The 22,440-nt window shown below is 50.2% G+C and overlaps 1 protein-coding gene across 3 annotated transcripts in view; it reads left to right on the top strand.

Moving 5' to 3' along the window:
- LOC145537807 (polyprenol dehydrogenase-like) overlaps positions 1 to 22,440 on the top strand; it is a 267,209-nt gene that overhangs the window by 34,810 nt on the left and 209,959 nt on the right. For all 3 annotated transcript variants that reach the window (XR_014076431.1, XR_014076430.1, XM_081568680.1), the window contains exons 2-3: positions 6,340 to 6,447; positions 12,193 to 12,261. Coding sequence is in view for 1 of the 3 variants with exons in the window: in XM_081568680.1 (XP_081424806.1) it covers positions 6,340 to 6,447; positions 12,193 to 12,261 (177 nt within the window). In the remaining 2 variants the exon portion in view is untranslated. The remainder of the gene's footprint in view (positions 1 to 6,339; positions 6,448 to 12,192; positions 12,262 to 22,440) is intronic.

The following is a 22,440-nucleotide window of genomic DNA, read 5'->3' as shown; positions in this document are numbered from 1 at the left end:
AATGTTATACCCTTAAAGGTCAGAGCCTAAGAATGAACTATCCTGTCTATAATGTTACTATAAGTCTCCAACCAAACAAAGGTTATTCTCTCTTCTGCAACTTTTTAAATGCTCTGTGAGTAGAAAAGGGTTACGCCCTTAAAGATCAGAACCCAGAAATGAACTGTCCTGTCTATTTCAGGCTACGGGCACCATTCCTAGTCAAAGCAAAAGGGTGCAAAGGTTAAAGTAAAAGAAACAGTTCGAATACCGGTGATTTTGAGCAAGCTCTGGGAGTTGGTGATGGACAGGGAAACCTGGCGTGCTGCAGTCCATGGGGTCACAAAGAGTCAGACACGACCGAGCGACTGAACAACAGCAAAAGACAGAGTCAGATTTGTTCTTCCCTGTGACATTAGGGGCGGCTCTCACGTGTCGCGAGCTCGGCGTACGGAGCCCTGTCATGCTGCTGTTTTCCCAAGCTGCCGGCCATCCCCGAGCCGTGAGGTCAGCCCTCCGAGTTAGACACTTAGAAAGATGACTGCGGAGTGTCTAAACATAGCCCGCAAGGGACCGCGCGGCTCGCCCTGCAAACGCTGTGCCTTAGCCAACGGTTCATTTGCCAAGACCTGAGCTGCCTTTTTTTTTTTTCTTTTTTAAATTACTTTTTATTGATTGATTTGCTTTTGGCTGTGCTGGGTCTTATGCAGATGACACCACCCTTATGGCAGAAAGTGAAGAACTAAAGAGCCTCTTGATGAAAGTGAGAGAGGAGAGTGAAAAAGTTGGCTTAAAGCTCAACATTCAGAAAACTAAGATCATGGCATCCGGTCCCATCACTTCATGGCAAATAGATGGGGAAACAGTGGAAACAGTGTCAGACTTTATTTTCTTGGGCTCCAAAATCACTGCTGATGGTGACTGCAGCCATGAAATTAAAAGATGCTTACTCCTTTGAAGGAAAGTTGTGACCAACCTAGACAGCATATTAAAAAGCAGAGACATGACTTTGTCAACAAAGGTCCATCTAGTCAAGGCCATGGTTTTTCCAGTGGTCATGTATGGATGTGAGAGTTGGAATGCAAAGAAAGCTGAGCGCCGAAGAATTGATGCTTTTGAACTGTGGTGTTGGAGAAGACTCTTAAGAGTCCCTTGGACTGCAATGAGATCCAACCAGTCCATCCTAAAGGAAATCAGTCCTGGGTGTTCATTGGAAGGACTGATGCTGAAGCTGAAACCCCAATCCTTTGGCCACCTGATGCGAAGAGCTGACTCGTTGGAAAAGACCCTGATGCTGGGAAAGATTGAAGGCAGGAGGAGAAGGGGGTGACAGAGGATGAGGTGGTAAGATGGCATCACTGACTCATTGGACATGGGTTTGGGTGGACTCTGGGAGTTGGTGATGGACAGGGAGGCCTGGTGTGCTGCAGTCCATGGGGTCGCAAAGGGTCGGACACAACTGAGCGACTGAACTGAATTGAACTGTGCTGGGTCTTGGTTGCTACACGTGGGCTTTCTTTCATTGCAGAGGGCAGGGGCTGGTCTCTAGTTGGACTGTGTGGGGTTATCATTGCGGTGACTTCCCATGTTGTGGAACAGGAGCTGTCGGACGCACGGGCTTCAGGAGTTGCGGGTCCTGGACCCTGGAGCCCAGGTGTTGCCCCCCTGGCGTGTGAGATTGTCCTGGATCAGGGATGGAACCTGCGTCTCCTGCCTTGGCCGGGCGGGTCCTTTACCCCCGAGGAGCCTGGCGGGCTATAGTCCATGGGTTCACATAGAATCAGTCACGACTGAGCAACTAAACACAACACCACCATACTCCACTATTATGAATAGACCCTTACATTAACTCTCAATGGGGCGAAGACCTGAAATTGGGGGTTTAAAAATACAAACCTCTTGCAAGAACGCGTAGGGTTTATTCTTTGTAACTTCACGACGGTCCGTGGGGTCACAGAGTCAGACATGACTTAGAGACCGGACAACTACAGCGGCAGGTGGCCAATACATTTTTACTGCATGCAGACATAGCGCTGTTGCAAAGAGTCTTGGCTGTAAGTTGGCACCTGACCTGGCCTCTTCGCAGCTGATTCCTAGAAGTGACTTTGCGAGATCAAATGAAAGAGTCACACCTAATTGGGGCAGATATGACACAATTTTCTCCGACGGGGACTGAGCCGTTTTGCACTCCCATCCACTTTGTAGGTCAGGGTGGGGTCCCCGTGGCCACACCAGAGAATGTGATGTTGAAGTCTTTGAACTCTCACCAATGTGCTGGGTTGGATGGTATCTTGCAGTTTTTATTAGCTATTAACACGTCCCTTACTGGGTGTAAACTTGGACCCGTGTTTTGAAGGGCCAGTTCAGTATTGCTTTTTTTTTTTTTTAAGCATTTAATTTTTTTAAATTGTATTTTTATTGTTTTAAAGCCTTTACTGTATTTGTTTTGGGCTTCCCTGGTAGCTCAGTTGGTAAAGAATCCACCTGCAATGCAGGAGACCCCAGTTCGATTCCTGAGTCGGGAAGATCCCCTAGAGAAGGGACAGGCTACCCACTCCAGGATTCTTCAGCTTCCCTGGTGGCTCAGCTGGTAAAGAATCCGCCCGCAATGCGGGAGACCTGGGTTCAATCCCTGGGTTGGGAAGATCCACTGGAGAAGGGAAAGGCTACCCACTCCAGGATTCTGGCCTGGAGAATTCCGTGGACTGTATGTATAGTCCATGGGGTCACAGAGAGTCGGACACGACTGAGCGACTTTCACTTCATCGTATTTGTTATAATATTGTTTCTGTCTTAAGTTTTTTTTTTTTTAAATGCTTGCTAATTTTGTTTGTGAAAGAGGAGAGTGAAAAGGTTGGCTTAAACCTCAACATTCGGAAAACTAAGATCATGGCATCTGGTCCCATCACTTCATGGGAAATAGATGGGGAAACAGTGAAAACAGTGTCAGACTTAATTTTTTTGGGCTCCAAAATCACTGCTGATGGTGATTGCAGCCATGAAATTAAAACACGCTTACTCCTTGGAAGGAAGGTTATGGCCAACCTAGATAGCATATTTAAAAGCAGAGACATTACTTTGCCAACAAAAGTCCGTCTAGTCAAGGCTATGGTTTTTCCAGTGGTCAGGTATGGATGTGAGAGTTGGACGGTGAAGAAAGCTGAGCGCCGAAGAATTGATGCTTTTGAACTGTGGTGTTGGAGAAGACTCTTGAGAGTCCCTTGGACTGCAAGGAGATCCAATCAATCCATCCTAAAAGAGGCCAATCCTGGGTGTTCATTGGAATGTCTGATGTTGAAGCTGAAACTCCAATACTTTGGGCACCTCATGCGAAGGGTTGACTCATTGGAAAAGACCCTAATGCTGGGTAGGATTTGGGGCGGGAGGAGAAGCGGATGACAGAGGATGAGATGGTTGGATGGCATCACCGACTCGATGGACATGGGTTTGGGTAGACTCCGGGAGTTGGTGATGGACAGAGAGGCCTGGCGTGCTGCGGTTCATGGGGTCACAAAGAGTCGGACACGACTGAGCGACTGAACTGATTTTTGTTACAGTATTGTTTCTGGGGCTTCCCCGATGGCTCAAGCATTAAAGAATATGCCTGCAGTGCCGGAGATGTAAGAGACTTGGGTTTGATCCCTGGGTCAGGAAGATCCCCTGGAGGAGGCAACCCACTCCAGTATTCTTGCCTGGGAAATCCCATGGACAGAGGAGCCTGGTGGCTATCGTCCATGGGGGTCACAAGTTTTTTTTTTTAAATCTTTGTTGAATTTGTTGAAGTATTGTTTCTGTTTTAAGTTTTGGGGTCTTGACCCTAAGGCACGCGGATCTTAGCTCTCTGACCAGGGATCCAACCCACAGCCCCTGTACTGGATGGCGAAGTCTTAATGAATGGACAGTCAGGGAAGTTTTTAAATATGTTTTTATGTCAACAGATGTTTTTGTCCTTCTCTAGAGAGCCTTTTGTTTCTTGGCTTTTCAGAACCCTTTGCATTTTAGGAAAATAGTTCTTTGAATGCGATGGGAGTTGCAGACTTTGTCCCAGTTCATCATTTCTGTCTGACTTTGCTTATGGTGTTTTTGTAAAAATTTATTTTAAATAATTTTTGGGGGCCACGTTGCCAGGCATATGGAATCTTAGTTCCCTGACCAAGGATTGAACCTTCATTCCCTGGAATGGAAGCACAGATTTTTAAGCACTGGACCACCAGGGAAATCTCTTGGTGGTTTTTTTTTTTTTTCAACAATATACAATTTTTTTTTTTTAGAGTGAAATTGGTGTTTTCCTTAGAATTAGCAAAGAGTTTTCTGGTCTGAGGTTACAGGTAAATTTGTGCATTCTTTGAATAGTTTCAGTTTTTAGCTTTTTTCCTCTTGGAGTTTATTTAGATGTGTCTTAGGAGTTATGGATCTAATTTCATGTTTTCAAAGCCTCTATTTAGATGTCCTAACAGTATTTATTATGGCTTCTCTGGTGGATCAGTGGTAAAGAATCTGCCTGCAGTGCAGGAGACACGGGTTTGATCCCTGGGTTGGGACGATCCCCTGGAGGAGGAAATGGCAACCGACTCCTGTATTCTTGCCTAGAGAATCCCATGGGCAGAGGAGGCTGGTGGGCTACAGTCCATGGGGTTGTAAAGAGTCAGACACGACTGAGCGACTGAACTGAACTGACCGGCGTGGATCCTATAGTAAATCTCCTAGGACCAGCCAGTTCCTACACGTAGCAACTAACTCACCTCGCAGCTTGCGGCTCATATGCAAAGTGACCCGTCCGTCCAGGGGGGTCAGCCCTACCCCTTCCTGGCAGGGGCTCCTAGACCCTGGGCCTCCATCCACCTGCACCCACCCCCCTCCCAGGGTGGGTAGCAGACAACCAGGACCGCCCTTGCACCCAGGACCTGCTGGAATTCTTCACCGCGGCCCATCCCAGGCCTGCACGCCCGCCCTCACCTCCGCCTTCCTGCACAAATCCCCATCAAGGCTCTTGTCTAGTTTTCCCCACTCCCTGTGCCTCCAGACGAACCCCGCTTCTTGCCCGTGTAACCCTGCCTGGCGTGGTGTCCCGCCTCCTCTCGGGGATGGTCCAGGCTGTGGTCAGTTGCTCAGTCATGTCCGACTCTCTGCGACCCCCTAGACTGCAGCCCGCCAGGCTCCTCTGCCCACGGGGTTCTCCAGACAAGAATCCTGGAGAGGGTTACCATGCCCTCCTCCAGGGGATCTTCCCCACCCAGAGATCGAACCGGGGTCTCCCGTGTTGGCAGACGGTTTCTTTACCACTGAGCCACCTGGGAAGCCCCTATATATATATATATATATCCATATGCCCACATACACACACATCTTGTTACGTATCCTTTACCGTGATGGTTTATCACAGGGTATTGAATACTGTTCCCTGCTCTATATAGCAGGACCTTGCTGTTTAACCATGCTATATATAACAGATTGTATCCGCTAACCCCAGGCGAGCAACCCTTCCCTCCCCCACCCCGTCTCCCCGCCTAGACAACCCTATGTGTGTCCTCTCTGCCCGTGAGTCAGAAACAGCAAGCTTTAGGTCGAAACATCAACCTGTGTTCTCACGTGTTTGGATCCACGTTGGTTCGTGCAAAGGTCAACGGTTAGAGCAGTCGTAACGTTCACGGTTTTTGCGAGATACCCTGTGTTGTTCATGCCGTCTCCAAACATTGTAGAAAACGATGTTCAATACGTTCACGGCACTCGCCTTCCCAAGTGCCCCGGAGGAAGAAAGTGTGTACAGGTGTAAGACCTCCACGTTGCAACACAGACGGCCTGGTCCGGGGGGATCAATCCAGGACGCTCAACCCAGGGCCCTCGGCCGTGTTCCTCATCTCAGCCTTTCTGCACGGCATGTTGGCAGCGTTCACTCTTGCATAGAGATGTCTGTGGGGGTGAGCAAGGCTTTGTGACGTGTGCACACCAGGCTGTCTCAATACCTGCCTGCTCAGTTGCTCAGTTGTGTCCGACTCCTTGCGACCCCAGGGACTGTAGCCCGGCAGGCTCCTCTGTCTATGGGATTCTCCAGGCAAGAACACTGGAGTGGGTTGCCATTTCCTCCTCCAGGGGCTCTGGAGACCGGGATAGAACCGCGTAGATGGCTTCTTTACCCCTACGCCCCTCCCGGGAAGCCCAGGCAGTCATCAGTCAGGGCGAAGGTCCTGTGTTACCCTCTCCCATCCTGAGCCTGTAAATAACTCACAGGAACAAAACCACAGGTATCGAACCACAGCTCCCGCTGGCATCGCGCCCTCTCGTGTGACTTCATTCGGACCGACGTGTGCTCTGCTTCTAAACCTTACTTGTTTTTTTTTTCTTTCTTTCTTTCTTCTGCAGTCTTCTCTCCGCAACCCGAACGTGTTGCCATAGTGACCGGAGGGACCGATGGCATCGGATACTCAACCGCAAAGTACCTGGCGAAGCTGGGCATGCACGTTATCATAGGTGATGATTCCTCTGTGCAGTACCTTGTATGTGAGAGTGACTGGGAGATACGGCATCGTTTGCCTCTGTGTTATGGAGATATCGGTGTGGTTACAGACCTGGGGGGGTTTCCCAGGCGGCCCAGTGGTAGAGCATCCGCCTGCCAGTGTAGGAGATGCAAGAGACCTGGGTTCGATCCCTGGGTTGGGAAGATGGCCTGGAGGAGGGCATGGCAACCCATTCCAGTATTCTTGCCTGGAGGATCCCGTGGACAGAGGACCCTGGCGGGCTACGGTCCAGGGGGTCGCAAAGGGTCAGACACGACTTAGCAACTAAAGATCAGAGCCAGCAGGTACAGAAGGCCTTAACGGTCAACCCTGAAAACCTGAAACAGACAGGAAATGGTGACACTCTTTTTTTTTGGGTAGAAGTCTAGCTTCTCCTTTAATCTGGATCATGTGTTTTGGTTTTTTTTTTTTTTTACCTGTGTGACTCACTGCAATCAATGACAGTAAGTGTGGGTTAGCCTCCCGGACCTGTCATAACAAATTACGGCACAGACTGGATAGAGTAAGCAGCGTGCATTTACCCTCCCGCAGTCCTGGAGGCTGGAGTCTGAGACCCAGGTGTGGGCAGGGCTGGTTCCTCCCCAGGCCTCTCTCCTGGGCATGCGGATGGCCGTCTCCTCCCCGAGTCCTCACATGGTCGTCCCTCTGGGTGTCTCTGTGTCCTGACCTCTGCGTATGTGGACCGCAGCCCTCTGGGATCAGGACTCAGCCTGCTGACCTTGTTTCAGCTTCACCCCCTCTTCAAAGACTCTCACCTCCTAATACAGCCTCATTCTCAGGTCCTGGGGGTCAGGACTTCCATATGTGCCTTTGGGATGTCACGGAATCAGCTCCTAGCCGGTGTCAAACATCTTCTGTAGCCGCACAGTGAAGACACTCTCAGGTTTCCCCTTCTTCTTTTTGAAGCTTTCTGATGGCTTATTTTGGTCCCTAAATCAGCTTTGGAAATGAAGGGACTTTCTTCTGCTAGCAAAGTGAAGACCCTTCAGGTCAACTCGGTTTACATTTGTGAATATTGCAGCTGTTTAAATCAGCTGGAAAAAAGATACAGGGTAGATGAGCTTTGAAGAAAGAAAAAAAAGACAAAACGTAACATTGATCACATTTCTCCGGACATCCTCTGCATTTAATCAATCCCTTTTATGGTGTCCGTTTTGATAAAAATTGTACTATAGATCTGGTTTTACCTCTTAGGTATTGCTTGCAGCTGTTCTTGTTCAGTGGCTCAGTCATGTCCGACTCTTTGCGACCCCATGGACTGCAGCAAACCAAGCTTCCCTGTCCTTCACCATCTCCCGGAGTTTGCTCAAACTCACGTCCATTGAGTCGGTGATGCCATCCAACCATCTCATCCTCTGCCGTCCCCTTCTCCTCCTGCCTACAACCTTTCCCAGGATTGGGGTCTTTCCAAAGAGTCAGCTCTTTGCATCAGGTCGTGAAAGTATTGGCGTTTCAGCTTCAGCATCAGTCCTTTCAATGAGTATTCAGGACTGATTTCCTTCAGGATTGGTGAGGAATGAGCAGGGCTTGTGTGCCAATAAAACTTTTTTTTTTTTCCAGCAGGTGATGAACCAGGTTCAGCTTCAGGTCCATCATTCATTTGCCTTGATTTGGGTTCAATATCTTGGTTTTTTCCTAACAAGTGGTACTTTTGTTCCTTCCTGCAGACCTTTACAATCTGGTGAGCAGGGTTCATCCTTCACGGAGCGAATCTCAGCGTGGGAGTTTGCCCTTCCCCCGTGACGTGGTGCCCTTGAACCCTTGCTTTGTGGCTTGTATAAAACTTAACCGCCACCGAACAGGGGTGGAGGGCGAGGCAGGCCCGCCGTGTCTGTGCCCTGCCTCCTTTAGTGGAGTGTTTCCGGAGATGCTAGTAGGTCCCCAGTAGATGTTGACGCGACATTAGCAACAGTCTACGGTCAAGCATGGTCTTCCCTGGTGGCTCAGACGGCAGAGAATCCGCCTGCAATGCAGGAGACCCACGTTTGATCCCTGGGTCGGGAAGATCCCCTGGAGAAGGGCAGTATTCTGGCCCACTCCAGTATTCTTGCCTGGAGAATCCCATGGACAGGGGAGCCTGGCGGGCTACAGGCCACGGGGTCACAAAGAGTTGGACACGGCTGAAGCGACTTAGAACACTCACGTAGTTGATACACAATGTTGTCTTGCATTCAGGTGTACAGCGGAGGCATAGAGTTGTATTTGTGCATTTGTATACTCTTTCATCAAATTCTTTTCCCAGTTTATGTTATTACAAGATACTGCATTTAGTTCCCCATGCTATGCAGTAGGTCCTTGCTGCGTATCTATTTTAAATATGGTCGTGCCTGTATGTTCGTCACAAACTCCTAATTTATTCCTCCTAACCTTTCCCCTGTAACCATAAGTTTGTTCTCTATGTCTGAGTCTATTTCTGTTTTGCAAATAAGTTTATTTGTATTGTGTTTCAATGTTTTTTCTTTAAACTTTTTTTTTTAACACCAAAAGTATTTTTTATTGGGGTACAGTGGATTAACAATGCTGTGATAGTCTCAGGTGGACAGCGAAGACTCAACCACACATGTACATGTATCCATTCTCCCCCAAACTCCCCTCCCATCCAACCTGCCACAAGACATTGAGCAGAGTTCCCTGTGCTGTCCAGCAGGTCCTTGCTGGTTCTCCATGTTCAATACAGCAGTGTGTCCACGTCCATCCCAGACTCCCTGACTATCCCTTCCCCTTGGTGACCATAAGGTTATTACAGAGTATTGAGCAGAGTTCCCCGTGCTGTCCAGCAGGTCCTTGCTGGTTCTCCATGTTCAATACAGCAGTGTGTCCACGTCCATCCCAGACTCCCTGACTATCCCTTCCCCTTGGTGACCATAAGGTTATTACAGAGTATTGAGCAGAGTTCCCTGTGCTGTCCAGCAGGTCCTTGCTGGTTCTCCATGTTCAATACAGCAGTGTGTCCACGTCCATCCCAGACTCCCTGACGATCCCTTCCCCCATCCTTCCCCCTGGGGACCATAAGGTTGTTACAGAGTATTGAGCAGAGTTCCCTGTGCTGGACAGCAGGTCCTTGCTGGTTATGTTTTGTATATCGCAGTTTGTATATGCCCATTCCAAGCTCCTAGTTTATCTCTCCCCAGCCCTTTCCCTTATTGGTAACCGTAAGTTTGTTTTCTATGTCCTTCAGTCCGTGTCTCTTTTGTAAATAAGTTCCTTTGTATCACCTGTCTTTTTAAGATTGCACATATAGGCAGTAGCGTATGGTGCTTGCTGTGGCTGCCTGACCGTGGAGTGGGCGCTCTGTGGCCGGGGCGGGGCGGGGACGCCCTTTTCCCTGTGTCCAGTTTGCCCTGTGATGCCACTGCCCACCCTCCACCCCCTCAGCTTTCTCAGGTGCCCTCTATCTTTCTCAGGAACTGGGGCTTCTTTCTCCCTTCACTGGAGCCTCAGCTATGCCAGCCCTCGATGCCAACGTGGCCTGACCCTGCCAGGCAGCCTGGCCGCAGATGGCATTTTAATAATATGTCTCGCTGTGATTATTTATTTTTTTCCTTTTCCCTTCTATTCCTTCTGATTTTTGCTTTCTGTCTCATCGTTGCTTTGCCGTTAAGGCGTCTAATGGTTTATGATGTCTGTCTTCTCGGAGTGTTGTCCTTTTGATCGTTAAAAAGACGCATCTTTGTTTCATTTAGAACGAACACATTTTAAAAACGCACTGATTTCAGAAGCAAGCTCATACATGCCCGTGTCCCCACTCAGCCCTGACTTCTCTTTCTCGGAGACGGTGGTCTTTGGTGCGTCCAGCGTTTAGAGATGGAAGACACGCCTTCTTTCCCGTTGTCCCCTTGGCCCCCACTCGCAGGAAGAATCTCTGAGCAAACCAGTCATAACCACATAGCAATTATTTCTTTAAGGCACCTGAGGCGCAAATGACTTTTGCAGCTGCGTCTTCTTGATGTCCGTGGCTTTGAACTTCTCCAGGGTGGCGGTGGCGGTTTCTAAATCCCTTTTCATTCACCTCCCTGAAAGATGTCCTTCACCACTTTTCGCTTCTCTGCGTCCAGCTGGAGCTAAAAGCGTTTCTGTTTTCACGGGGCTCACCACCCTGATGCTGGGAAAGATTGAGGGCAGGAAGAGAAGGGGGTGACAGAGGATGAGATGGTCGGATGGCATCACTGACCCAAGGGATGTGAATTTGCAGAAGCTCCGGGAGATGGTGAAGGACAGGGAAGCCTGGCGTGCTGCAGTCCACGGGGTCGCAGAGAGTCGGACACGACCGAGCAACCGGACGAGAACAGTCACTGCTTCTGTCTTAAGTTTCTGTGGAACTCTTTGCTGTAAACACCTCTTGTTTTGCAAAGGGCATAGCCTGGATTCATTCGGGGCGCTTGTCAGTAACATAGAACATGTAATATAGAGCAAGGTGGTGGGGAATGCCATCAGACACCAGGAAGGAGCCCACATCTATGCAAACAGCGTGCAGAAACAGCTGAGAGAGGCAGGATGTTTTCATGGAGCCCTGAAAGCGCTTGGACCCTAGAGCAGGGGTCCCCAGCCTCCGAGATCCAATGCCTGATGGTCTGAGGTGGAGTCGATGGAATAATAATGAGATGGAGTACACCAGAAAGGTGATGTGCTTGAATCAGCCCGAAACCATCCCCTTCTCTTCTCCACAAAACTGCTCCCTGGGGTCAAAATGATGGGGACCCGTGCCCTAGAGGGGGCTTCCCTGAAGGCCCAGATGGTAAATAATCTGCCTGCAATGCAGGAGACCCCAGTTCAGTCCCTGGGTCAGGAAGATCCCCTGGAGGAGGACATGGCCACCCACTCCAGTGTTCTTGCCTGGAGAATCCCACGGACAGAGAAGCCTGGTGGGCTGCAGTCCACGGGGTCGCAGAGAGTCGGACACGACTGAGCGGCTAACCCTTTCTTTTGTTGTGTTTTGTTTGTTTTTCTGTTTGGCCGAGCAGTGGCTTGCGGGATCTTAGACTCCCCCCCAGGCAGGGATTGAACCCAGGCTGCAAACGTGTGGAGTCTTAACCACTGGACTGCACGCATTCCCTCATGATGCTTTTCACAGCTCCACCCGTGAGTGGGGGGGTTCACGGGACCAGAAGGGCTTTGAAAGTTCTGTGTCCAGTGGGACATTACCGTCGACACTTTCAGGCCCATCGTCTTCTTGGCCTCACTGTGATTCTCATGCTGTAAGCTGACACGTGTGTGTGGAATCACCGAAAAGTAAGATGTCCCAGAAATGCATACGTGCGTGTGTGTGTGTGCGTGTGCGTGTGTGTGTGTGTGTGTATGTGTGTGTGCTCAATCACTTCAGTCGTGTCCGACTCTCTGCGACCCCGTGGACTGTAGCACACCAGGCTCCTCTGTCCATTGGATTCTCCAGGCAAGGATCCTGGGGTGGGTTGCCATTTCCTTCTCCAGGGCATCTTAGCTCCTGCGTTGCAGGCAGATTGTTTGCCACCGGGGAAGCCCCCCCAGACAAGCATGCTTTTGGCCAGTCCACGCTGAAGAAAGCGTATCTTCAACGGATACATTGAATCAGCCACGGTTGCCCTGAGCCGTTGGCCAAGTCCCAGCAGCAGAAATGAAAGCAGACACTTGGCAGGCTTCGCTGTTCACCGTCTCGAGGAAACGTTGTTGCGCGTGGAGCGGTTCTCTTCCTCTGAGTCCTGTGTCTCTCTTTCCCTTCCAGCTGGAAATAGCGACAGCAAAGCCCAGGAGGTCGTGAGGAGGATAAAAGAGGACACGCTCAACGACCAAGGTACCTGACTGATCGCCCCCGGACGGATGGCGCTTCTGCTTTGCTCTGAGTTCGGGTTCCCCGTGGGGCTGATGGAAGCGGCTTTGGGGAGGGGGGCCGTGTCTCTGCTCTGGAGCTTCTCTTTGAGGGCCTTTGGGCCTCCTTGGCCGCTGCAAGGTGGCAGCAAGCTTGGTACCCATGAGGGAGGGTGTTGGTTGTGAACTCGGGCCGTGTTCTCATGCCTTGTCCACTCCCAGGGTCCTCCGAGGCCAGTGTCCACTCAGGAATCTTCGGATGTACCTACCTACCGGCGGGTGCATCCACCTCCTTCTGCTTCTTGTGTGTTTTTTTTAATAATGTTATTTATTTATTCATTGTTTTTGGCTGTGCTGGGTCTTCGCTGCTGCTCCGGCTTTTTCTGTCATTGCGGCAGGTGGGGGCTCCTCTCTGGTTGCCGTGTTCTGGATCCTCACTGCGGTGGGTTCTCTTGTTTTGGAGCACAGGGTCTAGAGGTTGTGGTTCACGGGCGTAGCTGTCTCCCACAGCACGTGGGATCGTCCCGGATGAGGGATAGAACCTGTGTCCCCCGCATTCGAAAAGATCCTGATGCTGGGAGAGATTGAAGGTGGGAGGAGAAGGGGGCGACAGAGGATGAGATGGTTGGATGGCATCACCGACTCGATGGACATGGGTTTGAGCAAGCTCCGGGAGATGGTGATGGACAGGGAGGCCTGGCGTGCTGCGGTCCATGGGGTTGCAAGAGTCAGACACGACGGAGCTACTGAACTGAACTGAACTGTGCTTTGTTCTGCTTATAATTGTTCTGGGGTCCAGCGGAAACTCTGGGTCCATTTGGCACTAAGTCATCCCTGATGGAGGAAGGAAGCCACTTAGTGGCTGAACAACAACAGTTTACCAAAAAAAAAAGAAGAAAAACAAACCCACGCCACCCCAAAATACCAATAAAAGCCCAACGAAACATTAACAAGCAGCAAAATGCCACCAACAAGCGTCAAACAAGTCCAAGTGGAAATAGATATTGAAAGTGAAAGTCGCTCAGTTGTGTCCGACCCTGCGACCCCGTGGACTATAGAGTCCACGGAATTCTCCAGGCTAGAATACTGGAGTAGGTAGCCTTTCCCTTCTCCAGGGGATTTTCCTGACCCAGGGACCGAACCCAGGTCTCCTGCATTGCAGGCAGATTCTTTACCAGCTGACCCACCAGGGAAGCCCAAGAATACCAGAGTGGGTGGCTTATTCCTTCTCCAGGGGATCTTCCCAACCCAGGGATCGAACCAGGGTCTCCTGCATTGCAGGCAGATTCTTTACCCTCTGAGCTATGAGGGAAGCCTAAATGGATATTGGTCTTCAGTAATTGCATGCTAATGAACCCTCTCTTATTTGGACCAAATAGTCATGCTAATTTACCAAAAAAAAAAAAAAACCCCGCGCCACCCACAATACCAATGAAAAAAAGCCAGCTCCACAAAACAAACAGGAAAATGACTTTACAATGTTCAAATGAACCCAACTGGAAATAGATACTGGTTTTGAGTAATTACGGGCGGATAAAAGCTCTCTTATTTGGAGCAAATAGTCGTGCTAATTTACCAAGAAAAAAAAAAAGAGCCACCCCTAAAATACCAATAAAACCCCTAGCGCTAGCAAACAAACAGCAAAATGGTTTGATAGTATTCAGAGGGACTCAGATGGAAATAGGTGAGTGACGTAGTCTTCAAAGGACCGCAGGAAGGTCGGCTTTGCTTGTACACAGTTCGCTGCTGACTCACACAAGCCACGGTGGAATTCCCTGGTCACGAATCCCGGGAAATGTGGTTTCTGTGCTTTGTTCTGTGTTTTAATATGTACTGTTTGTCCCTGCCGGACCTTATCGGGGTACACGGAATCTTGGACCCCCGCTGAAGCGTGCGGGAGCTTTCCTTGCAGCGTGTAGGATTCGAGTTCCCTGACCAGGGATGGAACCCAGGTCCCCAGCTTGGGGAGATCGGACTGTTAGCCCCTGTACCACCAGGGAAGTCCCCTGTCCTTTGCTTTTTAAGGGAGGCAGGCGTCCCTTGCTTTGCGTCACTGTTCTATACTTTTCACCATCAAGAGGGTCTTCCCGGTCAATTTCACGCCTTTCCACATATTCTTTTTCAAAAATGTTTTAGAACTAAATAAAGTATATCATGTTAGTTTTAGCGATACAACCCAGCGACTCAGTTATACACATACATGTGTTTCGTTTCAGGTTCTTTCCCCACGTTGGTTCTTAGAGAATGTTGAGTAGAATTCCCTGTGCTGTGTAGTAGATCCTTGCTGTGTATCTGTTCTGCATATAGTGGTGTGCAGGCTTTCCAGGTGGTGCTAATGATAACCCGCCCCTGTGCCAGGGGACACAGGCTTGATCCCTGGGTTGGGAAGATCCCCTGGAGAAGGGAAATGGCAGCCCACTCCAGTATTCTGGCCCTGGAGAAGCCCACGGACAGAGGAGCCTGGTGGGCTTCAGTCCACGGGGTCGCAGAGTCGGACGCGACTGAATGAGTAAACAGAGCCAGAACAGGAGCCCAGAGACCCCTTCTGAAAGGCAGGAGGAGGAGTCCAAAGCGATGGAAAGCAGGTCCCCAGAAAAGGTCTCCAGGAATCTGGCTCCGAGTGGCCCGCCTCCGGTTCTCCTCTGCCGCGGGCTTCCACATGGAGCTGTTCTTCTGGGTGACGGTTCGCCCGATGGGTGAAGCCGGCCGGCCGGAAGGGGTCCGGCAAGGATGCCATGTGCTCAGAGGCGGGCGTTGCCGCACCTCCGTCTTGGAGCTCCAGGTGGAGCGGTCTCCCGGTCTGGGCGATGGGTCGCCCATTGTGCGTGTCCTGAACTGCCCTCCTCGCCTGGAGTCAGCCTTCTAGGACTCGCCGGCTTACACTCGGGAGGTGCTTCAGCTCTTCCCCTGTTCCGGGCTCATGTTGGCATCCACTCCTCCGCCCCGTGCCTGCAGATAAGCCGAGGCATGGACGGGACGGGCAGGGCGTGGGCTTTTTAGGGCTTGGTGCATCGCTGCCTTGGCCATCTGCCTCATCCTCATCCTTGGCGTGGGCGCGTGCCTGCCAGACGCCTGCCCTGACGTGTCCTCGGAGGGTTCTCGTTTCGAGTGCTTCATTGACATGTCTTTTGAGGCATCCACGTTGGAGACCTTCCAAAGGAGTCCACGTGGCAGCCTGGGATGGCAAGCCATGTCTGAATGATGCCCGTCGTGGGTTTTCTGGGGTGGACTTGTCCTTGGCAACCTTCCCTACGGAATGACGTCTCCTGTTTGGAACAAATTCTGCAATCACCTGCTCGTAAAATGGAACTCGAGATTGTGTTAAGATTCCTTTAGGGGTTGTTCAGTCGCTAATCGTGTCCAGCTCTTTGTGACCACATGGACTGCAACACGCCAGGCCTCCCTGTCCATCACCATCTCCCGGAGTTTACTGAAACCCATGTCCATCGAGTCGGTGATGCCATCCAACCGTCTCACCTTCTGTTGCCCCCTTCTCCTCCCGCCTTCAATCTTTCCCAGCATCAAGGTCTTTTCCAGTGAGTTGGCTCTTCGCATGAAGTGGCCAAAGGATTGGAGCTTGAGCTTCAGCGTCAGTCCTTGCAATGAATATTCGGGGTTGATTTCCTTTAGGATGGACAGGTTTGACCTCATGTCTGTCCAAGGGACTCTCAAGAGTCTTCTCCAGCACCATAGTTCAGAAGCATCAATTTTTTGGCACTCAGCAAATTCTGGGTGTGGGCGGTAGGCTGATGCATTTGAGTGGATCCTAAGTTCCAGATTGGAAATGGCAGCCCACTCCAGTATTCTTACCTGGAGAATCCCACGGACAGAGGAGCCTGGCGGGCTGCAGTCCGTGGGGTCGCCTAGAGCTGAGAGACTAACACTACTAAATTCAGAGAGATGCTGTTATGGGTTACATGGGGGGGTGGCCCCTTCCAAAAACATCATCCGTGGATGAGACAGTAAACAAAATGTGGGTCCATGCGTACAAGGGAATCAGCCATCGCGAGGAAGGGAATTCTGACACTTGCTGCTTCTACGTGGGTGAACTTCGAGGTCATGATGATGAGTGAAATAAGCCAGACGCAGAGGACAAGTTCTGCAGGATTTCCACTTCTAGGACGTGCCTAGAGGAGCGCGGCAGCTCAGGTGGTAAAAGAGACGTGGGTTCGATCCCTGGATGGGCAGATGCCCTGGAGGAGGACATGGCAGCCCACTCCAGGATTCTTGCCTGGAGAATCCCATGGACACAGGAGCCTGGCGGGCTGCAGTCCACAGGGTTGCAAAGACTTGGACGTGACTGAGGATGTACACACTGGATATAAGAGGCAGATTTATAGAGATAGAAATAGGGTGGTGGGTTCCAGGGATTGCAGGAGGGCGTGGGAAGTCAGTGTTTCATGGGGACAGAGTCCCATTTGGGATGGAAAATTCTGCCACTGGATGTGTGTGTGTGTGTGTGTGTGTGTGTTTTAATATTTATTTGGCTGCCCTGGGTCTTAATCGAGGCACTCAGGATCTTCACCTGCAGAATGTGGGACCTAGTTTCCTTGAGCAGGGACGGGAGGTCAGAGTCTTAGCCCCTGGACCACAAGGGAAGTCCTCTGTCCTTTGTTTTTTAAAGCAGGTAGGTGTCCCTTGTCACCGTTCAACACTTTTCACCATCAAGCGGGCCTTCCTGGCCAACGTCGCACCTTTCCTCAGATCATTTTTTTTTTTTAATTTTTAAAATTAAAGTATATCTTGTTAGTTTCAGGTATACAGTGCAGCGATTCAGTTATACATATACATGTATTTCCTTTCAGCTTCTTTTCCTGCGTTGGTTCTTAGAGACTATTGAGTATATTTTCCCTGTGCTTGCAGTAGGTCATTGTTGTTGATTTTGTATATAGTAGTGCGGAGGATTCCCAGGCAGTGCAGTTGGTCAAGAACTCACCTGCCAATGCAGGAGACGCAGCTTCCAGCCCTGGGTTGGGAAGATCCCCTGGAGCAGGAAATGGCAAACCCCCTCCAGTATTCTTGCCTGGAGAATCCTATGGACAGAGGAGCCTGGCGGGACTACAGTCCACGGGGTCCCACAGAGTCGGATACTACTCTGCCTGTTTACTCTGTGGTCTGTAACCCATCGTCCTGGGGGCTCCCACTTTCTGGACTGCCCACGCTATTGCTTTATGTGCCTAAACCCCTGTGGGTGGAGTCCTCTCCTCCTCCCAACTCTAGACTTGTGCATGGTTGGTGAGGGGGGCGGGGCGTCTCTCCTCCTTCTCCTGACCTACTCACCCTAGACTTCTCAACACCCACAGCAGACCCCAAAGGAGCTTTCCTGAGCTCAGATGTCTTCTCCTTCCTCCCTCCGCTTCACACATCGTTCTGTGGTTTACCTGTGTCTGAAGCACAGCCTACTGTGGTTTACCTGTGTTGGACTAAGAAGGACCAACTTCTTAGTCCTCCACATGGTCCCCGGCACGTTGTGGACGCATCCAAAGTGCTGGCCAGAAGGACACGGTGGTGGAGAGCGTCGTGTACTTTGCGGGATCGGAACGGATGGCAGTAGTGATGATATTGACGGTGCCAGTGATGGTGGTGGTGAGGGAGGTGAAGGCAGATGAGGTAGGTGGTGAAAATGAGGGTTGTGGTAGTGTCGATAATAATCGAGGTGATGGTGATGATGGTGGTGGTGATGATGATGGAGGTGATGTAGACTGTGAAAATGCCGATGGTGGGGTTGTGGATGATGAGCACAGTGATGGTGCTGATGACAGTGATAGTGGTCATGGTGGTGATAGTGATGAAGGTGGTGATGGTGGTGATGCTGCTGCTGATGGAGTTGACGATGATGGTGGTGGTCATAGAATGATGATGATAATGGTGATGGTGATGAAGGTGGTCATGGTGTTGATGTTGCTGCTAATGGAGTTGATGATGATGGTGGTGGTCATAGAATGACGACGATAATGGTGATGGTGGTGATGCTGCTGTTGATGGTGGTGGTGACGATGCTGAGATGCTAATGGGGATGCTGGTGATGACAGAATGTCAGCGATGGCGATGATGGTGCTGTGGCTACTGGTGGTGATGGTGGCGATACTGGTAATGATGACATGGTGATGCTGACGTAAATGGTGATCATTACGGCTCTCTTGTCCACTGCACTTGTTATCACATAAAATCACACAATTCTGGAGGTGATGCTCGGAGACATTAACGGGCTCCCCCGGGGATGCCAAGCTAGCTGCTGGTACTATCTCATTTGTGTCTATCCTCCACAATTTTGCTTTTTCCACTGCGTTACGGGAGAGACTCATTAATTCTGTGGATTCACTGTGTCCTGTGATGGTGACATACTTAATTTAATTGTCAGAAGCAATATCAGCAGGAGCTAATTTGAGCTGTCTGTCTGACCTTGCGCACGGTATTTCCTTAATTTTCGAGTCTTCTCTCCTGAGCTGAGATTTTGCAACTGTTGTTCAACTGCGAGAACTAGCTTTTCCTCTGATACCCCCAGAAATGAATTAATTCATGTTCATCCTTCCTTTCATTGAAACCTTAGTCCCTGGATGAGGAGCTCGCTGGTAAGAAATTTGATCTATCACCTTCGTTGTGTTTCAGCCTTGCTTTTGCATAAAGCATTTATCAGACATGATTTCCAGTCAACCGTGGTGGTTGGATATATGCTTTGTATCGATTAAAATAAGCCTTTCAGGACAAGATAAAAGAAGAAAGTCCTCCGCTACTTCTCAATTTCCTTATTTTAGAGCTGCAGTTGTAACCTTACCCCTCCATCCTTCTTAAGGCTGGAATTTGCAGGATATAAAAAGCTTCTCTTGAAAGCCCTTTCTTGATGAAATCAATTGCACCTGATAACTTTTTCCCATGGATACATGGGTACTGAGACAGGACATTTCCTCCCAGGAAATGTAAGGCAGAAAAAAAAAAAATCAATTTCTTCTTTATTCTGTTCCGTAAAGAACAATCTGAAAGTTGCAGAGACAAATTCAGGGAGGAATGATCGCTCTTCTTTTTTTTATTCTTTTCTGAGGCCTATATTGTCCAAATCTGAACGACGTGAATTCTGATAAGAAAATACCTCCTGTCTGGCGTCCCTTCCCAGCCACGTGAAAAGTGTTCGATAGGGAAAGAAACTTTGTCCGCGTCACTGAGCCACGTTTCTAGTACATGTGGGCTTCTTAGGAGAAAAGAAAGTGAAGTTGCTCAGTCATGTCCAACTCTTTGTGACCCCATGGACTGTAGACCACCAGGCTCCTCCGTCCGTGGGATTCTGCAGGCAAGAATACTGGAGTGGATTGCCGTTTCCTTCTTCAGGGGATCTTCCCCACCCAGGGATCAAACCCGGGTCTCCCACGTTGCAGGCAGACGCTTTACCGACTGAGCCACCAGGGAAAGCCATCTTCTTAGGAGGCTCGGCGGCAAAGAATCGGCTGCCAATGCAGGAGACACGGGTTCGTTCCCTGGGTTGGGAAGATTGCCTGGCAGAGGGAATATAAACCCACTTCGGTCTTCTCGCCTGGAAGACCCCACGCACAGAGGAGCCTGGAGGGCTGCCGTCCACGGGGTCACAAAGAGTCGGACGATGACTGAGCGACTTTGCTCACATGCATCCTAATGCGTGCGTCTCTGCAGTGATGGTTCGATTCAGGGTATTACTGCCATGGTCTGGGCAAAGCTAACGACTGACGCATTCCGGGGAGAAATCGTGAGGTCAGCTTTGCAAGGAGACGTCTTGCTCTCCTGAATTGTCTCCCTTGTCATTGGAGACTCTTCTCTGCTGTCCCCCTGTCCCAGGAGTCTCAGGAAGCCGCTCCCATCCGACGATGTCCTTCCTACCGTCCCTCCGTGGCTGACCCCCACCCTCCAGCCCGCAGACCCGACGCCTGCCTGCGTTCAGCGGCCGTGCTCATCCAGGCAGAGGCCGTGGCTGAAGGGACTTGAAAATGGTTCTCCAGGGCTTAGAGGTTGTGTTGCTGAATTTTTTTTTTTAAAAACCTCCCAGTGGGTTTGAAGCCCACTCAGAATAAAAGTCTAACTCCTTCCCGTGACCTCCAAGGTCTTACATAACCCGGCCCCTGGTTACCGCTCAGATCTTATGGCCCACACTGCAGACACGCTGACCTCCTTGCTGAGGAGAGCCAGTTGTGCTTGAGTCTTGGGGTTTTGTCCTGACTGCGTGCAATGCTCTTTACCCTGACATTCACATGGCTGGTGCTTTCGCCTCCTTTACGGGGGTTCTGCGCAGGTCCCACCTCTCAGGCAGGCCCTCTCTGACCGTTCTGCAAAAAACATCTTTCTCTCCCTTTAGTCTCTCCGCCTATCCAGCTTCATTTTCCAGCTTTTAGGACTTGTTGCCAGTTGTTATATGTGTGTTTGTTTTTTAACATATTCTTTTCTTCTGCCACTAGATTGTGAGCTCCAGGAAAACAGGCACTTTTCAAATTTATTTGTTACGTCTGACATCTTAGACAATGCCTTACACGCTATCTGTTCAGTAACTCGGTTGTGTCCAACTCTCTGCGACCCCATGAACCGCAGCACAGCAGGCCTCCCTGTCCATCACCAGCTCCCGGGGTCCACTCAAACCCATGTCCGTCGAGTCGCTGATGCCATCCAGCCATCTCATCCTCTGTCGTCCCCTTCTCCTCCCGCCTTCAATCTTTCCCAGCATCAGGGTCTTTTCAAATGAGTCAGCTCTTTGCATCAGGTGGCCAAAGGACTGGAGTTTCAGCTTCAGCATCAGTCCTTCCAGTGAACACCCAGGACTGATCTCCTTTAGGATGGACTGGTTGGATCTCCTTGCAGTCCAAGGGACTCTCAAGAGTCTTCTCCAACACCACAGTTCAAAAGCATCCATGCTTCGGTGCTTAGCTTTCTTCACCGTCCAACTCTCACATCCTTACATGACCACTGGAAAAACCATAGCCTTGACTAGACGGACCTTTGTTGGCAAAGTAATGTCTCTGCTTTTTAATATGCTGTCTAGGTTGGTCATAAGTTTCCTTCCAAGGAGCAAGAGTCTTTTAATTTCATGGCTGCAGTCACCATCTGCAGTGATTTTGGAACCTCCCAAAATAAAGTCAGCCACTGTTTCCCCATCTGTTTGCCATGAAGTGATGGGGCCAGATGCCATGATCTTAGTTTTCTGAATGTTGAGTTTTAAGGCAACTTTTTCACTCTCAATACTATGTTACTGAAGAGACCTACATTAAGGAAACTTAAGTTTCCTTTTTTGCCTGAGAGACATCAAAGGGAAACTGTTTACCACAGATTGGGACTCGAACCCACGTGGCTGGGACTCAAACCCAGCCCAAACCCGCGGTTACCTGCTTTCAGGAGCTGACGCAGGTCAGGTTCTTGATGTCTCATCAGAGAAGGAATTCAGGGAGAGACAAAGTGATCAGTAAGAAGTGGATTTATTCAGATGCAGAGAGAAGTGCTCGGCACAGAGTGTGGACCGTTGCTGAGGGCGAGTGCAGCAATATATATACATATTTTTTATTGTGTATTTATTTTCCTCTCTGCTGTGCTGGGTCTTCAGTGCTACATGGGCCGCTCCCTAGCTGTGGGCGAGCACGGCTCCTCTCTAGCCGTGGCCCACGGCTTCCCCTGCCTTGTTGAGGGCGTCAGGAGTTGTGGGTCCCAGGCCAAAGAACACAGACTCAGTTGCTGTAGCACACGGCCTTAATTGCCCCGCTTCCTGTGAGATATTCCCGGGTCGGGCATTGGACACGTGTCTCCTGCATTGGCAGCTGGATTCGTAACTGCTGAGCCACCAGGGAAGCCCCTTGAATATTTTAATTTGGACTGCTGAGCGTGGGAGGGTCCACGGACAACCTTTTTCTACATCCTCTGGGCCACGTTTCACCTTTGAAGGCGATGATGCTGTGGCCATACAGAAACTTGGTTATATATTTACCATGGAGAACCAGCAAGGACCTGCTGGACAGCACAGGGAGCTCTGCTCAATACTCTGTGATAACCTTATGGTTCCCAGGGGGAAGGATGGGGGAAGGGATAGTCAGGGAGTTTGGCATGGACATGGACACACTGCTGTGTTTAACATGGAGAACCAGCAAGGACCTGCTGGACAGCACAGGGAACTCTGCTCAGTACTCTGTAATGACCTTATGGTTCCCAGGGGGAAGGGTGGGGG

Source organism: Giraffa tippelskirchi, chromosome Y, assembly GCF_054371585.1.
Source record: "Giraffa tippelskirchi isolate mGirTip1 chromosome Y, T2T-mGirTip1v1.2.pri, whole genome shotgun sequence".
NCBI classification, from domain to species: domain Eukaryota; kingdom Metazoa; phylum Chordata; class Mammalia; order Artiodactyla; family Giraffidae; genus Giraffa; species Giraffa tippelskirchi.
Note: the sequence above shows the minus strand (reverse complement) of the source record. Positions and strands in the feature narration are given on the sequence as shown.